Source organism: Galeopterus variegatus, unplaced genomic scaffold, assembly GCF_000696425.1.
Source record: "Galeopterus variegatus unplaced genomic scaffold, G_variegatus-3.0.2 Scaffold723, whole genome shotgun sequence".
Taxonomy (NCBI): domain Eukaryota; kingdom Metazoa; phylum Chordata; class Mammalia; order Dermoptera; family Cynocephalidae; genus Galeopterus; species Galeopterus variegatus.
The window spans coordinates 18,134-34,854 of record NW_007726834.1 but is presented as its reverse complement, the minus strand read 5'-3'; the positions used below and the strand labels follow the sequence as shown (position 1 = coordinate 34,854).

The 16,721-nt window shown below is 51.7% G+C and overlaps 1 protein-coding gene across 1 annotated transcript in view; it reads right to left on the bottom strand.

The window, feature by feature from the left end:
- Positions 1–13,160: 13,160 nt before the first annotated feature.
- The window catches only part of NXPH3 (neurexophilin 3), a 5,320-nt gene continuing 1,759 nt past the window's right edge, over positions 13,161–16,721 (bottom strand). Inside the window, exon 2 of the mRNA XM_008571794.1 lies at positions 13,161–14,938. Coding sequence (XP_008570016.1) covers positions 14,234–14,938 — 705 coding nt within the window. The 3' untranslated portion in view covers positions 13,161–14,233. The remainder of the gene's footprint in view (positions 14,939–16,721) is intronic.

The window sequence follows — 16,721 nt, the reverse complement described above, 5'->3', positions numbered from 1 at the left end:
GCGGGTTCGGATCCTATATAGGGATGGCCGGTTTGCTCACTGGCTGAGCGTGGTGCTGACAACACCAAGTCAAGGGTTGAGATCCCCTTACCGGTCATCTTTAAAAATATATATATATATATATATGCATAACTCGAATATGGGAATGTAGTACCAGTACCTGCGGTTTACAGATCTCACAGGCCCTGAACACTTGAGGGCTTATCTCGTGCAGCTTCCATTCATTCCAATTGTATAACTTGGGAATGTGGTGATGTGACTTTCTCAAGGTCTCTCAGTCTGGCTGTGAGCCAAGAAACAAAAGAAGGCAAAGGAATAGCTTTGGGGCTTAGGACCAAGGACCAAGGAGAAGACGAACATCCAAGAGTTTGCCTGGTGGTAAAGTGGACACATCTCATAATGCCCAGTTGAAATGGGGAGACCTTTAGCCCTCTCAAGACTCTTAAAAGTTTTGCTCTTGACAAATTGAAGGAAAAAAGAAGGCATACCATATGGTTCACTTTATGTCTGAGAAAACGCATCCAGGGAAGTGAGATGACATGCTCAAGGTCACAGAAGTTAAAACTCAGGCCACCGATTGAGCAAACCATTGCTGAGCACCTAGGAGGTCCCAGCCATTGTGCTAGGCTAGGCCTGGGTGAGAGGGTTGAATTTCTGCTCTACTATTTTAGTCTCACAGAGGAGGCAAGAAGAAACCAAAGAGGCCACAGAACTGAGAACTGAAAAAAAAACTGTTGAATTTAGCAGTATAAAGGAGTCAACGGTTACCTTAGAGCAGTTTTGATCAAATGGAGGCAGAAGCCAAGACTGATGAGAGGAGGTAAACAAACATAGGTTGAGCATAAGCTACTCTTTCCAGAAGTTTGGCAGAGAGAGAGGAAGGGAATCTCTTCTACTCTTAAGAATTTATCTCAATCTAGTCAGTGAGCACATTCGTTTTTGTCTAGAAGTAATAGTGTACAAGTTGTTTCATAAATTATGGGCACTTGAGTAATATTTGTAATGAAAATCATGTTTGTAAGTAATAATAGCTTCAAGTTGAGAAAGAAAACATCTTCAACCCTTGCACAATTTTGAGAATGGTTTCCTAAAGATGTGTCTTTATACTTCTGTAATCTATCCATCTTCCAAGTAAAAGTGTGCTTCACACCTTAAAACGTCTTCATAAGCCAGTGGTTTGCTTCAGTGGTATGCTAGTAAAGGTATAACATTCAGTTCCCAAACATGTAAGTCCTGACGGTGTAAATAGTCCCACCATGGCTGATTTCAAATTACCAAGGTGACATTACTGAATGCAGAGTTGGGAAGAGATGTGCAGCACACTGTGATCTAGTATCTCAGCCATGCAGATACAGTAGATGTAAATAACCTCAAGAGCATAGACAATAAAATGTAAAATAATTAGGAAGCCATGAATTTTGAGTACTTATTACTTTTACTAATTATACATTAATACAATTTAATTTTTAACAATGGCTGTTTAACAAGCAGCTCTCAAAATTCCTGAAAATTTAACAGTAAAGGCTCTAGAAAGCTAGTGTGAACCAGCTCCAGCACAACCACTGGTTTGGTTTCAGATTTATTCTCTGATGGCTGGGTATCTTATTATTTCCTGTTATCCCACAGCAGTTTAAAATGCATTTATTGGTTCATATCCCCCTACTGGCCAGCTGCCAAAAAATAGGATGTATTTATGTAGTTTAAGGGCAAAATGAAACACTGCTTTTTAGAAATCTATAGATACATTGACATTGATACATGATCCAATCGTCACGTTACACATTTTTTTTTTTTGTCTTTTTTTTTCCATGTCCGGCAACGGATCGCAACCCTCAGTGTCGCCCCCGTACCGGACCGGGACCGGCAACGGGATTGCAACCCTCGGCGTTGCCCCCGTGCCTCGCTCAGCCAGTGAGCGGGAACCGGTCTGTATGTGGGATCCGAACCCTCGGCGGGAGCACCACCACGCTTCCCAAGCGGCGCACTGTAGCAGTGCACCACCGGGCCGGCCCTACACATTTTAATCTCTCTGAGTAAATTAACATTTTTATTTCTACCACTTATCAGTATTGGAGGTGTGTATTTTATTGAAACACTAATGAAAAATAGGTGTCACCATTGATTGACAAGTTGTCCAGCACAATCTGTAGTTGTTCCAGGGGAGTGTGGTCTCCATAATGCATCCTTCCTGCTTGCATTATCTCTGAACAAAAGTTTTTTTTTTTTTTTAGAGAAAAGGGCATTTGAGAGTGGTCAGCATGCCAATGGGTGATCCCCAGCTCTTCTAATCCCATCAAAATTTGAGAATCTCTGTCTTGGTTTGGCCTTTTAAGAATGAGTTTTTACAGTCTTTTTTGTCTTCACTAATCGTTCATTTATTCATTCAATATACAATGTGCCAAAGACAGTGCCAATTTCTAGGGATACAACCATGAGTAAAACTTAACTGCTCCTTGCCCTCATTGGAGCTTAGCTTCTAATGGGGAGAGAGTATCCTTAATAGTCCCACAAATACATAATGTCAAACCGTACTAAGTACCCTGAAGAAAATGTATAAGGCACCATGACAGCCTGTGAAAGGCTTCCCTAAGAAAACAGCTTTGGGGGCCGGCCCCGTGGCGCACTGCTACAGTGCGCCGCTTAGGAGCGCGGCGGCGCTCCCGCCGAGGGTTCAGATCCCACATGCGGACCGGCTGCTCACTGGCTGGGCGGGGTGCGGGCGCAACACCGAGGGTTGCGATCCCGTTGCCGGTCACGAAAAAAGACAAAAAGGAAAAAAAGAAAAGAAAAAGAAAACAGCTTTTGAAGGATGAGGAGCTGTCAACTTGGTAAAGCCAGGGACGTACATTCCACATGAAAGAAATTGCATCCATAAAGCCCTGAGGCAGGAGGGAGCTTGGTGTGTTCTAGAAGCCCAGAGAAGACTGGGTGGCTCGAGTGTGGAGAGGTGTGAGAGCCAGAGTGGTCTACGGCCATACCACCTTGAACGTACACGATTTTGTCAGCTAAGGGCCTGGTTAGTACTCAGATGGGACACTGCCTGGGAATATCAGGTGCTATAAGCTTTTTAAAATTAATTAATTGATTAATTAATTTTAAAAAGCCAAATGTGCAGGCTTCAGAGGTCACATTTAGGATTTAGGAATTTATGCTAAGAGAAATAGGAAAACTTTGCAGGAGTTTTAAGCAGGAGAGGATGGTGATATTTGCATTTTAATAAGATATCCTGCTAGCATATAGAAAAGATTGGGAATGGGGGTGGAAGAAGGCAAGAGATAATGGAACTTGAAGTAGGGAGGTGGCAAAGCTGGAGAAGAGTAGGTTTGAGAGATTTAGGAGGCAAATTGGCAAACTCAGTGAGTTGAATGGAGTAAGGATGAAGAGATTTCTGGCTTGTGTGACTAGAAGGATTCACGAGAATAGAGACCAATAGGAGATAAACAAGCTTAAGGGAAATGAGATCATTAATTTTATTTTACTTGTTGATTACAAGATGCCTTGAGAAGTTCAAATGGAGGAATCACATGGGCTGTTGAAATTATGAGCCTATAGCTCAGAAGAGAGGTTGCAACTGGAGTGATGGTTTTGGGAGGTACTGGTATGTGGGTGTCATTGAAGGCTTGAGGTGTGTTAGATCACTGAGGAGCAGTATAGGGTGAGGAGAGAAGGGAGCCCAGGACTAAACCTTAAGGAATTCTTCAGTTTAAAGGCCATTAAAGGAAGATCTGCCACAGAGAAGTGGCCAGAGATCTATAGGAAGAAAATATAAAATTGAGAGAACAAAGACAAAAAAATGTTAAGAGTGTCAAATGCTATTGAATAAGAGAGAGTAAAAAAATACTCTTTGGAGTTAGCAACATGGAAGTCATTGGTGACCTAAGCCAAGGCCATTTCAGGGAAGGGATCCCGATTGGGGTGAGATAAGGAGTGGGTGTGAGGCAAGGAACTGGAGACAGAGTATAGGCAAGACTGAGGTATGGCTGTGCAGGGAAGGACGAAGTCAGGACATTAACTGGAGGAAGAAAATGGGGGTGGGGGTGAAGTTCTGTAGGATGCAAGAGACATGAGCATGTTTAAGGCTGATGGAAAGGATCGAGTAGAGAGGAAGCAAGCAGTTAAAGCTCCAAGGGCCAGTAAAGGGAATAATCTACACTGCGAGGTTCTGAGAGTGCTGGGAAAAGATGGGTGGGCTTAGGTAGGAAGAGGAGGGACGACTCACTCCTCTATCTGGGTATAAGGAGAGGAGTCTTGCAGAAGCGAGTGGGTTTATCTGATAGTGGGAAGTTGAGCAAGTTTGCATCTGGAGACATGTACTCATATGTTTTCAGTGTTAAGTAGAAATAAGGTCAGTGGCTGAGAACTCCTGAGAGAGAGTCGGGGGTTGGAGGCCGATCTGAACTAGCTGTAGAGGAGTTGGTAAGAGTGCAGGCAGCCCTGAGGGGCCAGCCAAGGCTGGTGTTTGAAGAGCACAGCATTTGGAGTCCAGGATCCTGACTCTCAAGTCCTGCCACCGTTCATGATCCACGCCAGAGTACTGGCTTGGGTAAGCCTTAATTTTCTCATCTATAATATGGGTATATCTTACAGAGTTCTCATGGAAATCAATGAGAAAACACATGGCACATCCTTAACACAGGACCTGGCATTGCATAAAGGCCCCAGAGAGGTAAACTGCTACTATGTTATTGTAATTGCTATGTAATTATTGTTTTTCTAACCTAAGCCATATGTGGCCTTTTTAGTACACTTCTTTTTCGGATTTGTTGGGCTGGAATATAAATCTGTGATGAGACACTGAAATGGGCACCTTTGTGAGTGTGGGGATCTTCTGAAGCAGGAATCACTCTGGAGAAAGCATCCTGAGTAGACTGGCTAGCCTGGTGTCCGACGAGGCTCTGGGTGTCTCATCTGTTGTGATATGTAGAGGAGGAAGAGTCCACAGAGGTCCTGGAGAGAGTCAGGCCGCGCCCAGTCTCTCAGTCATCTGGAAATCACTCTCATTTTTCATTTATGATCTTCACTGTTGTCATTGTTATAATCTCCGAAAGTTAGGAAATTAGGCATTCCAGAGAGGAAGTAAGAGCAGGACAGAAGCACTTTGGCTTGTAGGTGTAAACATAAGAGTTGGGGAGAAGTAACTTGGGACCCAGGAGCCCTGCTTCTTGGGCTGTTGCTGCTTTCCGAGTGACCAGGGAAAGATGGATACATACCTGCTGAATCAAACCCATCTTCTCTACACACTCGTCCTTCCTTCGCTGTTTTTCTTTTTTCCTTCCTTTTCTGCCCCCTGTTCTTCTCTCCTTCTGGAGCATGGAACCTTCCATTTATTTCTCCCCTGTTTTCCTAGACATTTCTTTCCCGATCTCCAGTCCCACTCACTGGAGTGACATCTTGAGCCTGATCCTGCCGCATTTAAAAAAAAAAAAAAACAAACCCAGCCTACAACGAGCCCTCCAGTTCTAATCTCTGCTGAGATGTGGCAGATGGCAGAGCCTGACTGAGCGGCAGCAGGCCCCTCCCATCTCTGGCCTGGGAGCTGCCAAGACTGGTAAATGGGGCATTTAGATACCTTTACTCACTCTTTATCTTCCATCTACCCCTGTTTACCCAAACCGGGATTGTTCTCATCTACTGCCCATGCAGCCTGGCAGAGTTTAGCTGCCTCTTCACCTATGTCTCTTCCCTTCACTTTCTCCCTGTCCCTGTGAAAGGTACCACGATAGAAACTGAGTTCAGTGTTTGTGAGTCAGCAAGGTTTACTGACCAGGACTTGTGTGTGCCCTGTTCACTTGGCGCTTCTCAAATTGTGAAAGAAGTGGGTCATGCAAGGCCCTGTCTTCAGGGAACTCCTCATGTGGCAAAACAGACATGGTCCTCACCCTCCAGGGTACAGTCCAGGACAGGGACACATTTCACACACCCATTCACAGAGGTCCCAGCTGATGGGAGGCCATCCAAGCTGATGAGAAACCGCTGTCCGGTGGAGGTGATGAAGAAGGGTGTGGAGGGAGGGAGAGAGGTTTGTTCGTGGGGCGGCACAGTGGGACGAGGGCTCTGGGCAAGGTAAGGCAGGAGGGCGCCCTGGGCCTGGAGAGTGCATTTGGCTGGTTGCTCTCTGTGCTTCTAAATAAAGACCCTTTGGCCACCTGCCTTCTCTGAGCTTTGTGTTATGTTTACAGGTAGAGATCCAGAGGGTCGTACACAGATGAAACTGCTCGATGCACCTGAGGGGCTTCTGGAGCGATGCACAAGTGGGATTTTGGGCCCAAGGAGCAGTAGGAATTCAAACGTTTCTTGGACAGAATCAAGGAAAACAAAAGTAGATTCCTCTTTATAAGTGTTGTCTTTTGTAGACAGACTTCTGACCTTCCCTAGGGGTTTTTTCCTGCATGTCTTTCCTGCAGCAAGGAATGGTAGTGCCCGTGGCCATCTCCCTACCTCCCACCCAGGCTTGGCCAGGAGCAGGAGGGCTGTGATGTGGGGCTGTGATCCAGGTAACTTATCCTGGGCACTGCCAGTGTGCCAAACACAGCTCCAACTAATTCCCAGGTCCCAGCTCACAACAGCGCTGAGAGGTGGAGATCATCCCATTTACAGATGGGGAAACTGAGATGCACAGATGTTCAGTAACTTGCCCAACGTGTACAGTTAAGAAGTAGCAGAGCAAGGTTCGGAATCCAGCAACTTGGCTCCAGCATCTGTGCTCTCGACTGCTGCTCCTGCCCTGAGAAGAAAGAGAAACCAGCCCTTTCTCCTTTTCTGGGATGCCCGTGAGCAGTCACCTGACACTGACCTGGTGCTCACCATTGACAGAGCCAGTTTGTCCCTCATAGTAGCCATGTGAGCAGGCAGGGGAAGAATTGCCATGCGAGGCCCAGAGAGGCGAGGTGACTAGATCAGGATCCCATGGCAAGACTCAGGCCCCACTTTCCCAATACATTATGGCTGGGCATGGCCTTGCCTTCACCCCAAGGTGAGGGGAGCCTAGGCTCCCCAGGACCAAGTAGGCCATCCTCTGTCAAGCCATGAAGGAGATCCGTGGTGAGGAAGCCTGCTATTGGGAAGAGAAGTTACTGGGATGGGAGCCAGAAGGCCTTGGCTTTTCCTGTGTCTAAGTGACTCAGGGTGATAGATATCCTGCCACTCACTGTGACCCAGGAGGTAAGCTGAGTCACTGAAGACCTTCCTAGAGAAGACGGCACACAATATCAGGGACAGGTGGGAGGAGGGGTCGCTGCCCTCACCCTTCCTGACCCACCTGCTCCTCTAGCCAGGAGGGCCTGGGAACACTAGAGTACTATCTGCGCAGCAGCCTGCCTTCCCGCGGCGACTTCCTCTCCCACACGGCGGCATGAAGGCTGTGATCACGCCTCAGGACACCTGCGTTAAGGTGGCTCATTAACTACACCTCAGGGGAAGTGCCATCCTGCCTTTGGGATGTCTGCAGAACAAGGACAGGGGGCACACAGCCCCTGCCCTCAAGGAGTCTACAGTCTGAGGGGGAAGACAGCTCCTGTTCCCAGTCTCTATTAGTCTAGAGGAGACATGCACATTTCCTGCTCTGAGAGTCCCCAAGTTGGCGGGTACACAGCTAGCTCCCCAGATACAACCTGAGTCAAGAGATAGGAGCAGGCCCTTTCTTTAGAGGCTGTTGATGTTAGGAGAGAACAGAGGAAGCAAGACAGACTGGGGAGTTGAGGGAGGATTCTGGAAAGAGAGGAAGGTGGTGAGAAGGGTGGGGGCACAAAGAGCTAGGTATTGGGGGGCTTGTTCAACAAAGCAAAATACAGACCCCCTTAGTTTTATTTGGAAGGAGAATCTTTGAAGTGTGAAAAGGCTGGGCCTTGTGATTCCACCTTTTTCCCCCTTGAGTTTCTCCTTCCTCTTGGGGCTTCTTGCCCCAATTCCAGCCACTGACATCACACTGACTCCAATAGAACATTTCTCTTCAAGGCTATGGCTCAAGTGTAAACCGAAACCTCTTCCCCTGAATCTCTTGGCCCAGTGGAGACCAGCAGGGACTTTCAGAGACTTTAATAAACAGTATTTGTTGAATGAGTAAGTGCTAAGGGGGAATTTAAGGAGTATTAATGTATGATGTCCACGAGGCTTAAAAATAGCCCGACTCAGGAATCTGGGTTTCTGAGTCCGCCCTTGCCAAGGCTTGGCAGGCTCTGGCCTGGCCTGGAACTTCCTTCTGCCTTCACAGGGAGGAGCCAGTTGAGGCCTAGCACCACGGGAGTCCTTATTAGTACCCAAGAAACCATATGGCCCCTCTTCAGCCCACCTGTCACTCTCTTTTATCCCCCTCCCATGTGAATGACACCTTGAGGAAAGACTCTGTGCACAGGGGCATGGCTTTCCTTTGGTGGATGGTGAGGTCATCCGGGAGAAATCAGAGCCATGCCTACTTCTACCCAGACTGTTCTGGGCAGGGCCAGGGTCTCAGGAGGGCTCAGACCTGACCTTAAACTGGCTGTGCTGGTCTCAGTGTAAACATAAAACCACCACTGACAGCTTCGGGCCCAAGAGCCTTGTCCTCTGCTCCCAAGGGCCTGGTCTGTTCCACTCCCCACTTGGCTGTACCCTGTAGACCACGCCAGAAGCCCAGGCCACACTGGCTTTGTGCCTAACAGGGTGGGGGATGCCTCGCAGCCCTGGGATCCCTGAGTGCTGAAAGGGCAGCACTACTCTACCCTGTCGACAGCACCGCTCCCATCACAGTCCCCTTCTGCACTGGACTTCCAAAGCTGTGTTGTTGCAGGTAATTAAAGGGTTTTAATTAAATTAGGATCCCATCTGGCTGGGATCAGTCAGGCCCTTAACGAGGATTGTATGTCACCAACATCAGAATGTGGATGGGGACTCAGATGTGTGGGGGCTGAATTTGGGGACTAAAGGTCTTTCAGACAGGGGTAGAGAGTCCTCCTGAGGCCCTTGGGGGTTCCCTGCAGTATAGCAACAACTTGTTCCACCCCCCAAAATGGAGGCTATATGACTCGTCACCAGAGGGGGGCCAGAGCTTTCCCAAGTTCATTCTTGCTGATGTGTTAGTAAAACCTCTCTGATGTGTGGCAAGGTACATAAGCATATCTCAGCTCTACAGATGAGCAAACTGAGCTCCACACAAGTGAAGTACTTAAATACCTCCACTGAATCAGGCAGAGCTAGAATTCACTGCAAGGAATGGACACCCAAAGCACAGTGGCCTAAATAACGTAGAAACTAGGTTTTTCTCTCACACACAAGTTGAAGATAGGCAGCCTAGGGGTGGTATAGTATTACTATCCCACAAAGTTTTTAAGGGCCAAGACTCTTCCAGCTCACAGCTCTGCCACCTCAAAAGTGTGGCTCTTATCTCCATGGTCTAAGATGGCAGCTAGAGCTCCAGCAATCACATACATATTCCAGGCAGCAGGATGGGGGAAGGAACAAAGAAGGGGCAAAGGGGGACATCAACTATCTTTAAGATTTCTGGAAGTTGCCATATAACACTTTGGTTTAAAGGTCACCAGCCAGATCTCAGTCACATGGCCACATCAAGGTGCAAGGGAGGCAGAGAAATGTAGTATTTATTTCAGGCAGCCATGTTCCCAGCTAAAAACTGAGGATCCCATTACTATGAAGAAAGTGGAAATGGATATTATGGGACAATTAGCAATCCTTGCCATATGTATCATGGGACAAAACCAGGACAGGAAGCCTGATCCTTTCACCTCCTCACTCTGGGAACAAGGCTAAAGTTAACATAAACTCATCTCCAAAAACAGAGAGGAGGAAATGACATTTGTTGAAAAATTCATTTAATTTTCCCAACAATGCTCCAAAGCAAGTAGGGCCCTAGTTTTTCATATAAGGAGGCTCTGGGAGGTTATGTCATTTGTCCAAGGCTAATAAGGTACAGACCAGGATGAGGACCCAGATATAGCTTCCTACAGCAAGCACACAGTTCTAGCCTCCGTAGTCTGGGAGGAGCTAGTTTGTCCCTTGGGACCAGCTAGCCAAGTGGCCCTGAGAAGAGGCACTGGGAGGCCTTGAACGAGGCATCCTTTGCTTGAGTTATTATCAGGTCAGCCTTTGAGCTTGGCAGGCCAGCAGGAAAACAGGGTCCCCATGGAACCAGAACCCAGCCCCTGAGTGGTGAGTGCCAGGTCTCCTCTGACATTTGTGTCTTGGTGATGGTGTCAGCTGCCACTCCAGGACTTTGGCATAATTGGCAGGTGCCACCCCCACTCAATCTTGCCTCTGCCTGGTAGGGCTGGTGGTGCTTCTCCTCGCCTGTCACCCCAGCCCCTGGTTCTCCTCGCAGTGCCACAGGACTCAGACTCTTCGGAAGTAACATTTCTCTCTCCCACTCCCAGCCGTGACATTGGATCAATTCCTGACACAGAGTGACTGGTTCATTGTGTCTCCCACAACCCCCCACTTGATGATCCAAGTCCCTGGTCACCCCCTGACCTTCAGTTGCCTCCTCCCCCATAAATCATCCTTCCCCCAGCTCCCCTACCCGCCCACCCACCTCATTGCATCTCTGAGCAATGGGCCTCACCACAGAGTCTGCCACATGCAAGGTCACCAGCATTCCTGCCAAGGATGGGGAAGGGGGTGACTCAGTTCCCGCTTGCTCATCCCGGGGAAGGAGAACAGGGGGGAGGGAGGCGGGAGGAGAAGGCCAGACACCCATTCACTTTTGCCTTAAGCGTCACCAAGAGGAAGACTCAGCTCTGCTGCTGGTTGACCTCACCTGTGTTCCCTCTCGTGAGCTTCACAGACTGTGGGGAAGATTCACCCCATTAGAGGTGGGAATGCTGCGGCCAGACTGCACCTTTGTGCAAAGTTAAAGGGCAGAGTCAGCCTCCAGGTGTTCGGAGGCTTAGAAAAGAGCAAGCTGTTCTCCCTTCATCCACACTACAGTTCTTGTCCTCTGGCCGACTCCAGTCTGAAGGGCCACCCAGCCCCTGCCCTCATCAGTCTGATGAGGGAGGCACAGACCCCGGCCCCAGCACTCCCCAGTCTGATGGAGAAATACAAGCCCTGTCCTCAAAGAGCCTTAAGAGCGCCCATTTCGGCAGGCTTGTTCCAGAGACTGCACTGTGATGGAGTGGGGGGCAGGGGGCTGGGTGAAAGAGAACCTGGGCCTCCTCTCGGCGGGAGAGGCGGCACAGCTCCCTCCAGAGGAATCTGCTGTCAGGTTTGGCAAGAGTGGGGGGTCGGAGCACTTCGTGGTGACTAGGGGTTCTTCTTCCTGGGAGATGCCATAGACATTGCTCACCAAGGGGGCAGAGGTGGGCACCTTCTTAGCCAGAGGAAGGTGGATGGACCCCTCACCTTTGTGAGGACCAAGGGGGCACAGAATGTACCTGGCTAGAACAGTAGGGACCAGACGGCTACTCCAAAGAATTAAGATTTGGAAGAAAATCTGTTAGCAAAATCCTAGCCGAGAAGAACAACCAGGTTACTGGGAAAGGCAGCAAAGGGGGAATGAGGCGACAGAGTGTGCACGAGGGTGAAATGAAGTTATTAAAATGAACCCACCCCCTGTGCAGGCAAAACTGTGTGCCAGGCAGGCCGGGCCTTCCAGCTGTCGGCAGCATCTGGCTCTCCACAGGAGGAGAGGAGCAGGAGGGGGGCGGGTCAGAGTGTCCCCAGGTCCTGCTCAGGGTTCAGCCAGGCCACCCACCCCATGGCTCCCTCCTGTCTTCTTCCAGTTGCCACAGTGCTGTGGGAGGTGCTCCTCGATGGTGTCTGGTGGGTGTCGCAGGTGGGAGAACACTGCGGATTGCAGCAGCTGCAAGCCTCCCATGGCAGGGCCCAAGCCCCTGGGCCTCTCTGAACTCCGAGCACCTGTCCCAGGGTTGGGAGGCAGAGTGTGGCAATGGGGGGTTGAGAAGGGCCGTGTGTCTTAATTCTCTGCTCAGGAGAGATGGCCCCAGGAAGCACGGTGCTGGGGAAAGAAGCTGGGATAGGACAGGTCACTTGCCCTTTCTGGTGGAACTGCTACAATGTGGCTTCTAAGCCCTGCCTGGCTCCATGCTGCAACGTGAGGGGAACTGTTCCCTGCTGAGCACTGTGGGCTGGCGCTAAAGACGGGGTGGCAAGGCTGGCTTACCCTCCCGCTAATGTCCTCACTGCAGCTATATAGCCAAAAGGGACCCAGGAGACCTGCGTGCTGCCCTCCCTTGAGAACAGACGTAGAATGACCTCCAGAGAGGGCACTGTGATCCTGGTAGTGCTTCAGACTTCCCCTCATTGAGCCCCAAAGGGACCAACTAACTCCCTGACAAGGTGCCATCTGCAGCCACCCATTCTGAGCCCCTTCTATGGGCTGGGGGACAACGGCTGTTTTCAGGCTCCCTGTGTCCCCACTCCACCCCAGTCTGTTCCTACACTAACATGTCGCCAGATTGAGAACCCAATACCTCAGATTCTCTGAAAGGACCCTTCCCCAGCAGAAGCAGACGAAGATTACAGTTGGGAGAGAGCATCAGAGGTGTCTCCTCATCCTCTGGAGCCAGAGCCAGAAAGGAACTTAGTCATTTGAGCAGTTCCCAAAGTGTGGTCCCTGGACCAGCAGAACCAGCATCTACCTGGGCACTCATTAGACCTGCAGATTCTTAGGCCCCACCCAGACCTACTGAATCAGGAACTCTGGGGTAGGGCCTTTAGCTCTGTGTTTTAATAAACCTTCTAGGTGATTCAAATGCCCACTCACATTTGAGAGCCACCGGGCTGGGCAAGCCCCTCATGATATAGAGGAGGAAACTGAAAGAGAGCCAGAGAGAACGGACTTGGCCAGGGCCACATAGAAAACAAGGACAGAGCTAGGACCCCACTGGTCTCTGGCCACTACCCCCATGGGTCCTACCCAGATGGCAATTCAGGGAGGGCAACAGGGGCCCCTCCTACCTACTCACTCTTCCTCCCCAGGCTGCCTTGCAGATGCCACCGCCACCCCTACGAGCACCAGGCACAGGGTGTTTGCTCAGGTTTCCTGGTGCTGGATCTGCTGGCCTGGAAACGGGGCTGAAGAGGGAAGCCTGATGCTGGCTGTCGGAGACTGCAGCTCTGGTCTCCAACAAATGTCCTGCTGCCATCTGAGAAGTGTTGGCTGGACCGAGGGGAACCCGGGGCCCCCTCCCCTGGACAACTCGGAATCCAGCGCCCTGGGGAAAGCTTTATTCCCTGCTCCACGAACAAGATTCTGCACACAGAAGTCGGCAATCGGGTGATTTCACAAGACGTCCCTCCCCTCCCCCCGCCCACAGACAGACACTAGGGACAGGTCCAGCGCGCCCTCCAGTCTTGTTGGGCTTGGTAGTGCTCACGCCACCCCACGCTGCTGCTGGCCCCACGGGCCGCGAGGGAGGCACCATCCTGATCTGGGAGAGCCCCAGTCTGACAGGCGAGGCTGACTATTGAGGGGCCACTCGCTCGGACAAAGAAGCTCCCAGAGGAGCCAGCAGGGGAGCGGGGTGGAGGAGGGACACCCGGCACATCTGTGGACTAGGTGCTCAGAGGACCACCATTGTCCTGTCTCAGCTTAAGGACAGTGTGCCATCAGCAGGAGGGTGGCTAGGAGTGGAGAGTGCTGGCAGGAGAGGGAGGTCTGGAAAGGGGTAGCCTGGCTGGAGACAGATGGTCTATGTGTCCAGAGGTCAATGACCCCAACGGTCACCACATCACCCTCATGCCGTGCTCAGCGCAGGACAAGGGACTCAGAACTACCCACTGGGCTGGGCTGGCGAGCTCCTTCTGCCCTGTCCCATCCCACCCCACTGCTGGCCCCAGGAAGCCCTGTCTCAGCCGTCCAGCCCAAGTTGACTACTTGTGTCCACACTGATAACACCCCCTCTCCCTGTTGCTGTCCTCTCTCAGCATGGCAGAAGGTTAGGTTCCTCTCCATGGCTTGATTTGGGGCCATACTAGACTGCCTGCCCAGGGACCTTGGGGACAGCATCTGTCTGTGGCTCAGTGGGAAAGCCTCACAGGGATCCCACTCCTCCCACAGTGCTCCTGTGTCCTAGTGGCTCCACAGCCTCAGGTTAGGGCCAGCACTTGGGATCCCTTCCTGCCACTTGAGACTTGGCCCTGCCCTACTTGGCATCTCCTCTCTTCCACCCCCCTCCCTGCCAGAGGCCCATCCCCTTCCCTGCCCAGTATCCAGACAGATGGCCTCCTGCATGGGCAGGCCTGTCCTTCCAGCCCTGGCCTGGCCTCTGTGGCCTGCCCAGGGTCACCCAGAGGGGTAGTAGGGGGTATCGCTATGGTAGTTGTAATCTGGGCACACCTTCTGGACCAGCCGATAGTCTGTGCTGTAGAAGGCGATGTAGACGCAGACGACTTTAAAGGGCTGGGAGCAGCTCCAGGTGGCCGAGCTCTGAGCGTGGTCTCGGGAGCAGGTCTTGGCTGGGTCGTGCGTGCAGAGTGAGGTCCGGCGGCCCCGTTCTACCTTCTCCCACTCCATCCGGCAGTTGAAGATTTTGGAGGCCTTGGCTTCGATGAAGATCTGCTGTTCCTGGTGGAACTCTACAGCTTTACTGGGGGGCACAAGGCTGATGGAGATGTTGCCCTGGCCAGTGGCATTGTGTCGAAAGTGGACGCTGAAGGTCCCGTTGCCGTGGTCCACGATCTTCCCCGTGACGAGCAGGTTCAGGGCCACCGTCTTGATGTTGGAATAGAAGTCGCCCCAGCCAAAGATTTTCTTCACCTTGGCCGAGGGTGGGGGGCTGTGGTTCAAGCGGTTGGGGGGCTGCCCAAGGACCCCCCAAGCCTCCCCAGGTGGGGCCAGCAGCCCTAAGAGAGTGGAATTGACCATGGGGCGTGACTTGGGTGAGATGTGGCCCCGCTTCCGAGGCACCCGGGACCGGGGCTGGCCCTCATGGTCATCACGCTCAGGATCCTCTGAGCTGGGGGGACCATCATCCTGGCCACAGATGACCTATGGAGGGAGTTGGAAGGAGAGTGAGAGCGCTGTCCCTATAGGACCCAGGAGTTCTGCTCCACCATTCCCCACCACCAGCATCATCTCTGTCCCTGTCCCTTCCACTCTGACTTGGGGCTGAGGGACCCCTGCATGTTGCCCACTTATATGGGGGTCGGGTGTACCCCCTAGGTTATGTCATGGTCCTTTCTCATGTTCTGTCACTCGGGTCACCCCCGTGTCCTCTTCTCCCCACTATTCAAAGTCTGAAAGGTGGTCAAGAATTCTCTCCAGTGGACTGTGACAATAGGGACACAGCCCCTACCCTTAGGGACTCCCCAGTCTGATGGGGGAAACCCAGCTCCAGACCTTGGGAGAGCCCCATCTGATGACAGAAGCATCATCCCTGTGCTGACAGAGCCCTCAATCTGATAGGAAAGGTACAGTCCCTGCCTCTGTGAAATTCCCAGGCTGGCTGGGAAGGCATCATCTCTGCCCTTGAGAATCCTGAGTCAGATAGGGCTGGGAGAGTCCCCACTTTGACGGGAGAGGTCCAGCCCCTGCCTTTTGGGACTTCCTAGTCTTTGGGTGAAACACCATTCCTACCCTGTGATGATTTCTACTCTCAGATGCAAAGAGAACCAACAGAAAACAGAATAAACAGTGGAACCCAGTGACATTATCTCTCAAGTACAAATGTAGTTTAGGTTTTCGCAGGACTAAGGAGAGAAGGGGAGTGAAGGCCACACCCAGGATGGCCAAGGGTATGGAAAGCCAAAAGCTACTCTGATGATGACATGCCAGGATGTTACTTGCCTTCTGAGGTAGGACCTCTTATTATTCCCATTTCACAGATGAGGACACCAGGACCCAGAGGTTACATCACTGCAAGACTAAGGTCAGGCAGGGTCAGCCCTTCTATTACACCACATACTCCTGGCCTCACAGACCACATGTATCATTTGAAAAGGGTTTTATCCAAGCCCCATTCCCTCCCAGAATCTCCTGTAAGACTCTGCCAAGGCTCGTCCCGCCTGGTGACAGGCCACGCCTGGGGAAGGAGCTGTGGGGAGGGCCAGCCTGAGCTTGAGCTCAGGGGCAGCTCTGGAGGGCATCAGGGGGTTTAGAAGGTTTCCTGAGGGCAGCAGCCTGGCTGTGTGTTTACTCTACTTTTGAAAGAGAGTCCTCGCCCCTTGTGTCTGTGCCCCAGCATCAGGGGCACCAGCTCAGCCAGGCAGTATCTGGATTTGGTGGTGACCCCGGGAACAGGGGATGCCTGAGCAGCTGGAGACGGGAGAGCTCCAAAGGAGTCTGAGGTCCTCATGCCCCTTGTCTGGCCTTGGTGGTGCCCACAGAAGTGTGCTGTGGCCGAGCCCTCTCTGCCCCACAGTCAGGGCTGACCTTGCCGGCCAGGCTCCAGGGATGGCGTAGAGGGACAGCCAGGAGGTGAGGATCCTGGGGCTGGGCTCAGTGCTGCGGACGTGTGTACTTGGCCCTGGGGGTTACAGCCGAATGGCTGGAGGATAGAGAAAGGGCCACAGGTGGGGCCATAAGAAGGGAACGGCCCTTCCAGCAGTAGAAGAGGGATGGTGGCAAAGGGGATTGTTATTTTGAGGGAAGAGGCAGATCCAGATGTGGGGCTGAGGTTTCTCCACGACCGGATTGGGGCAGGCGTCGGCGGGCGCTGTTACTCCCTGGGCTGGGGTCGGGGTGGGGTTCCCCGGCGTCCCGGGCCCCCGGGGAGGCCGCGAGCCAGCGTACGGGGAGCGGGCTCTGGGCGCTGCGCTGAGCCGCCGCGAGC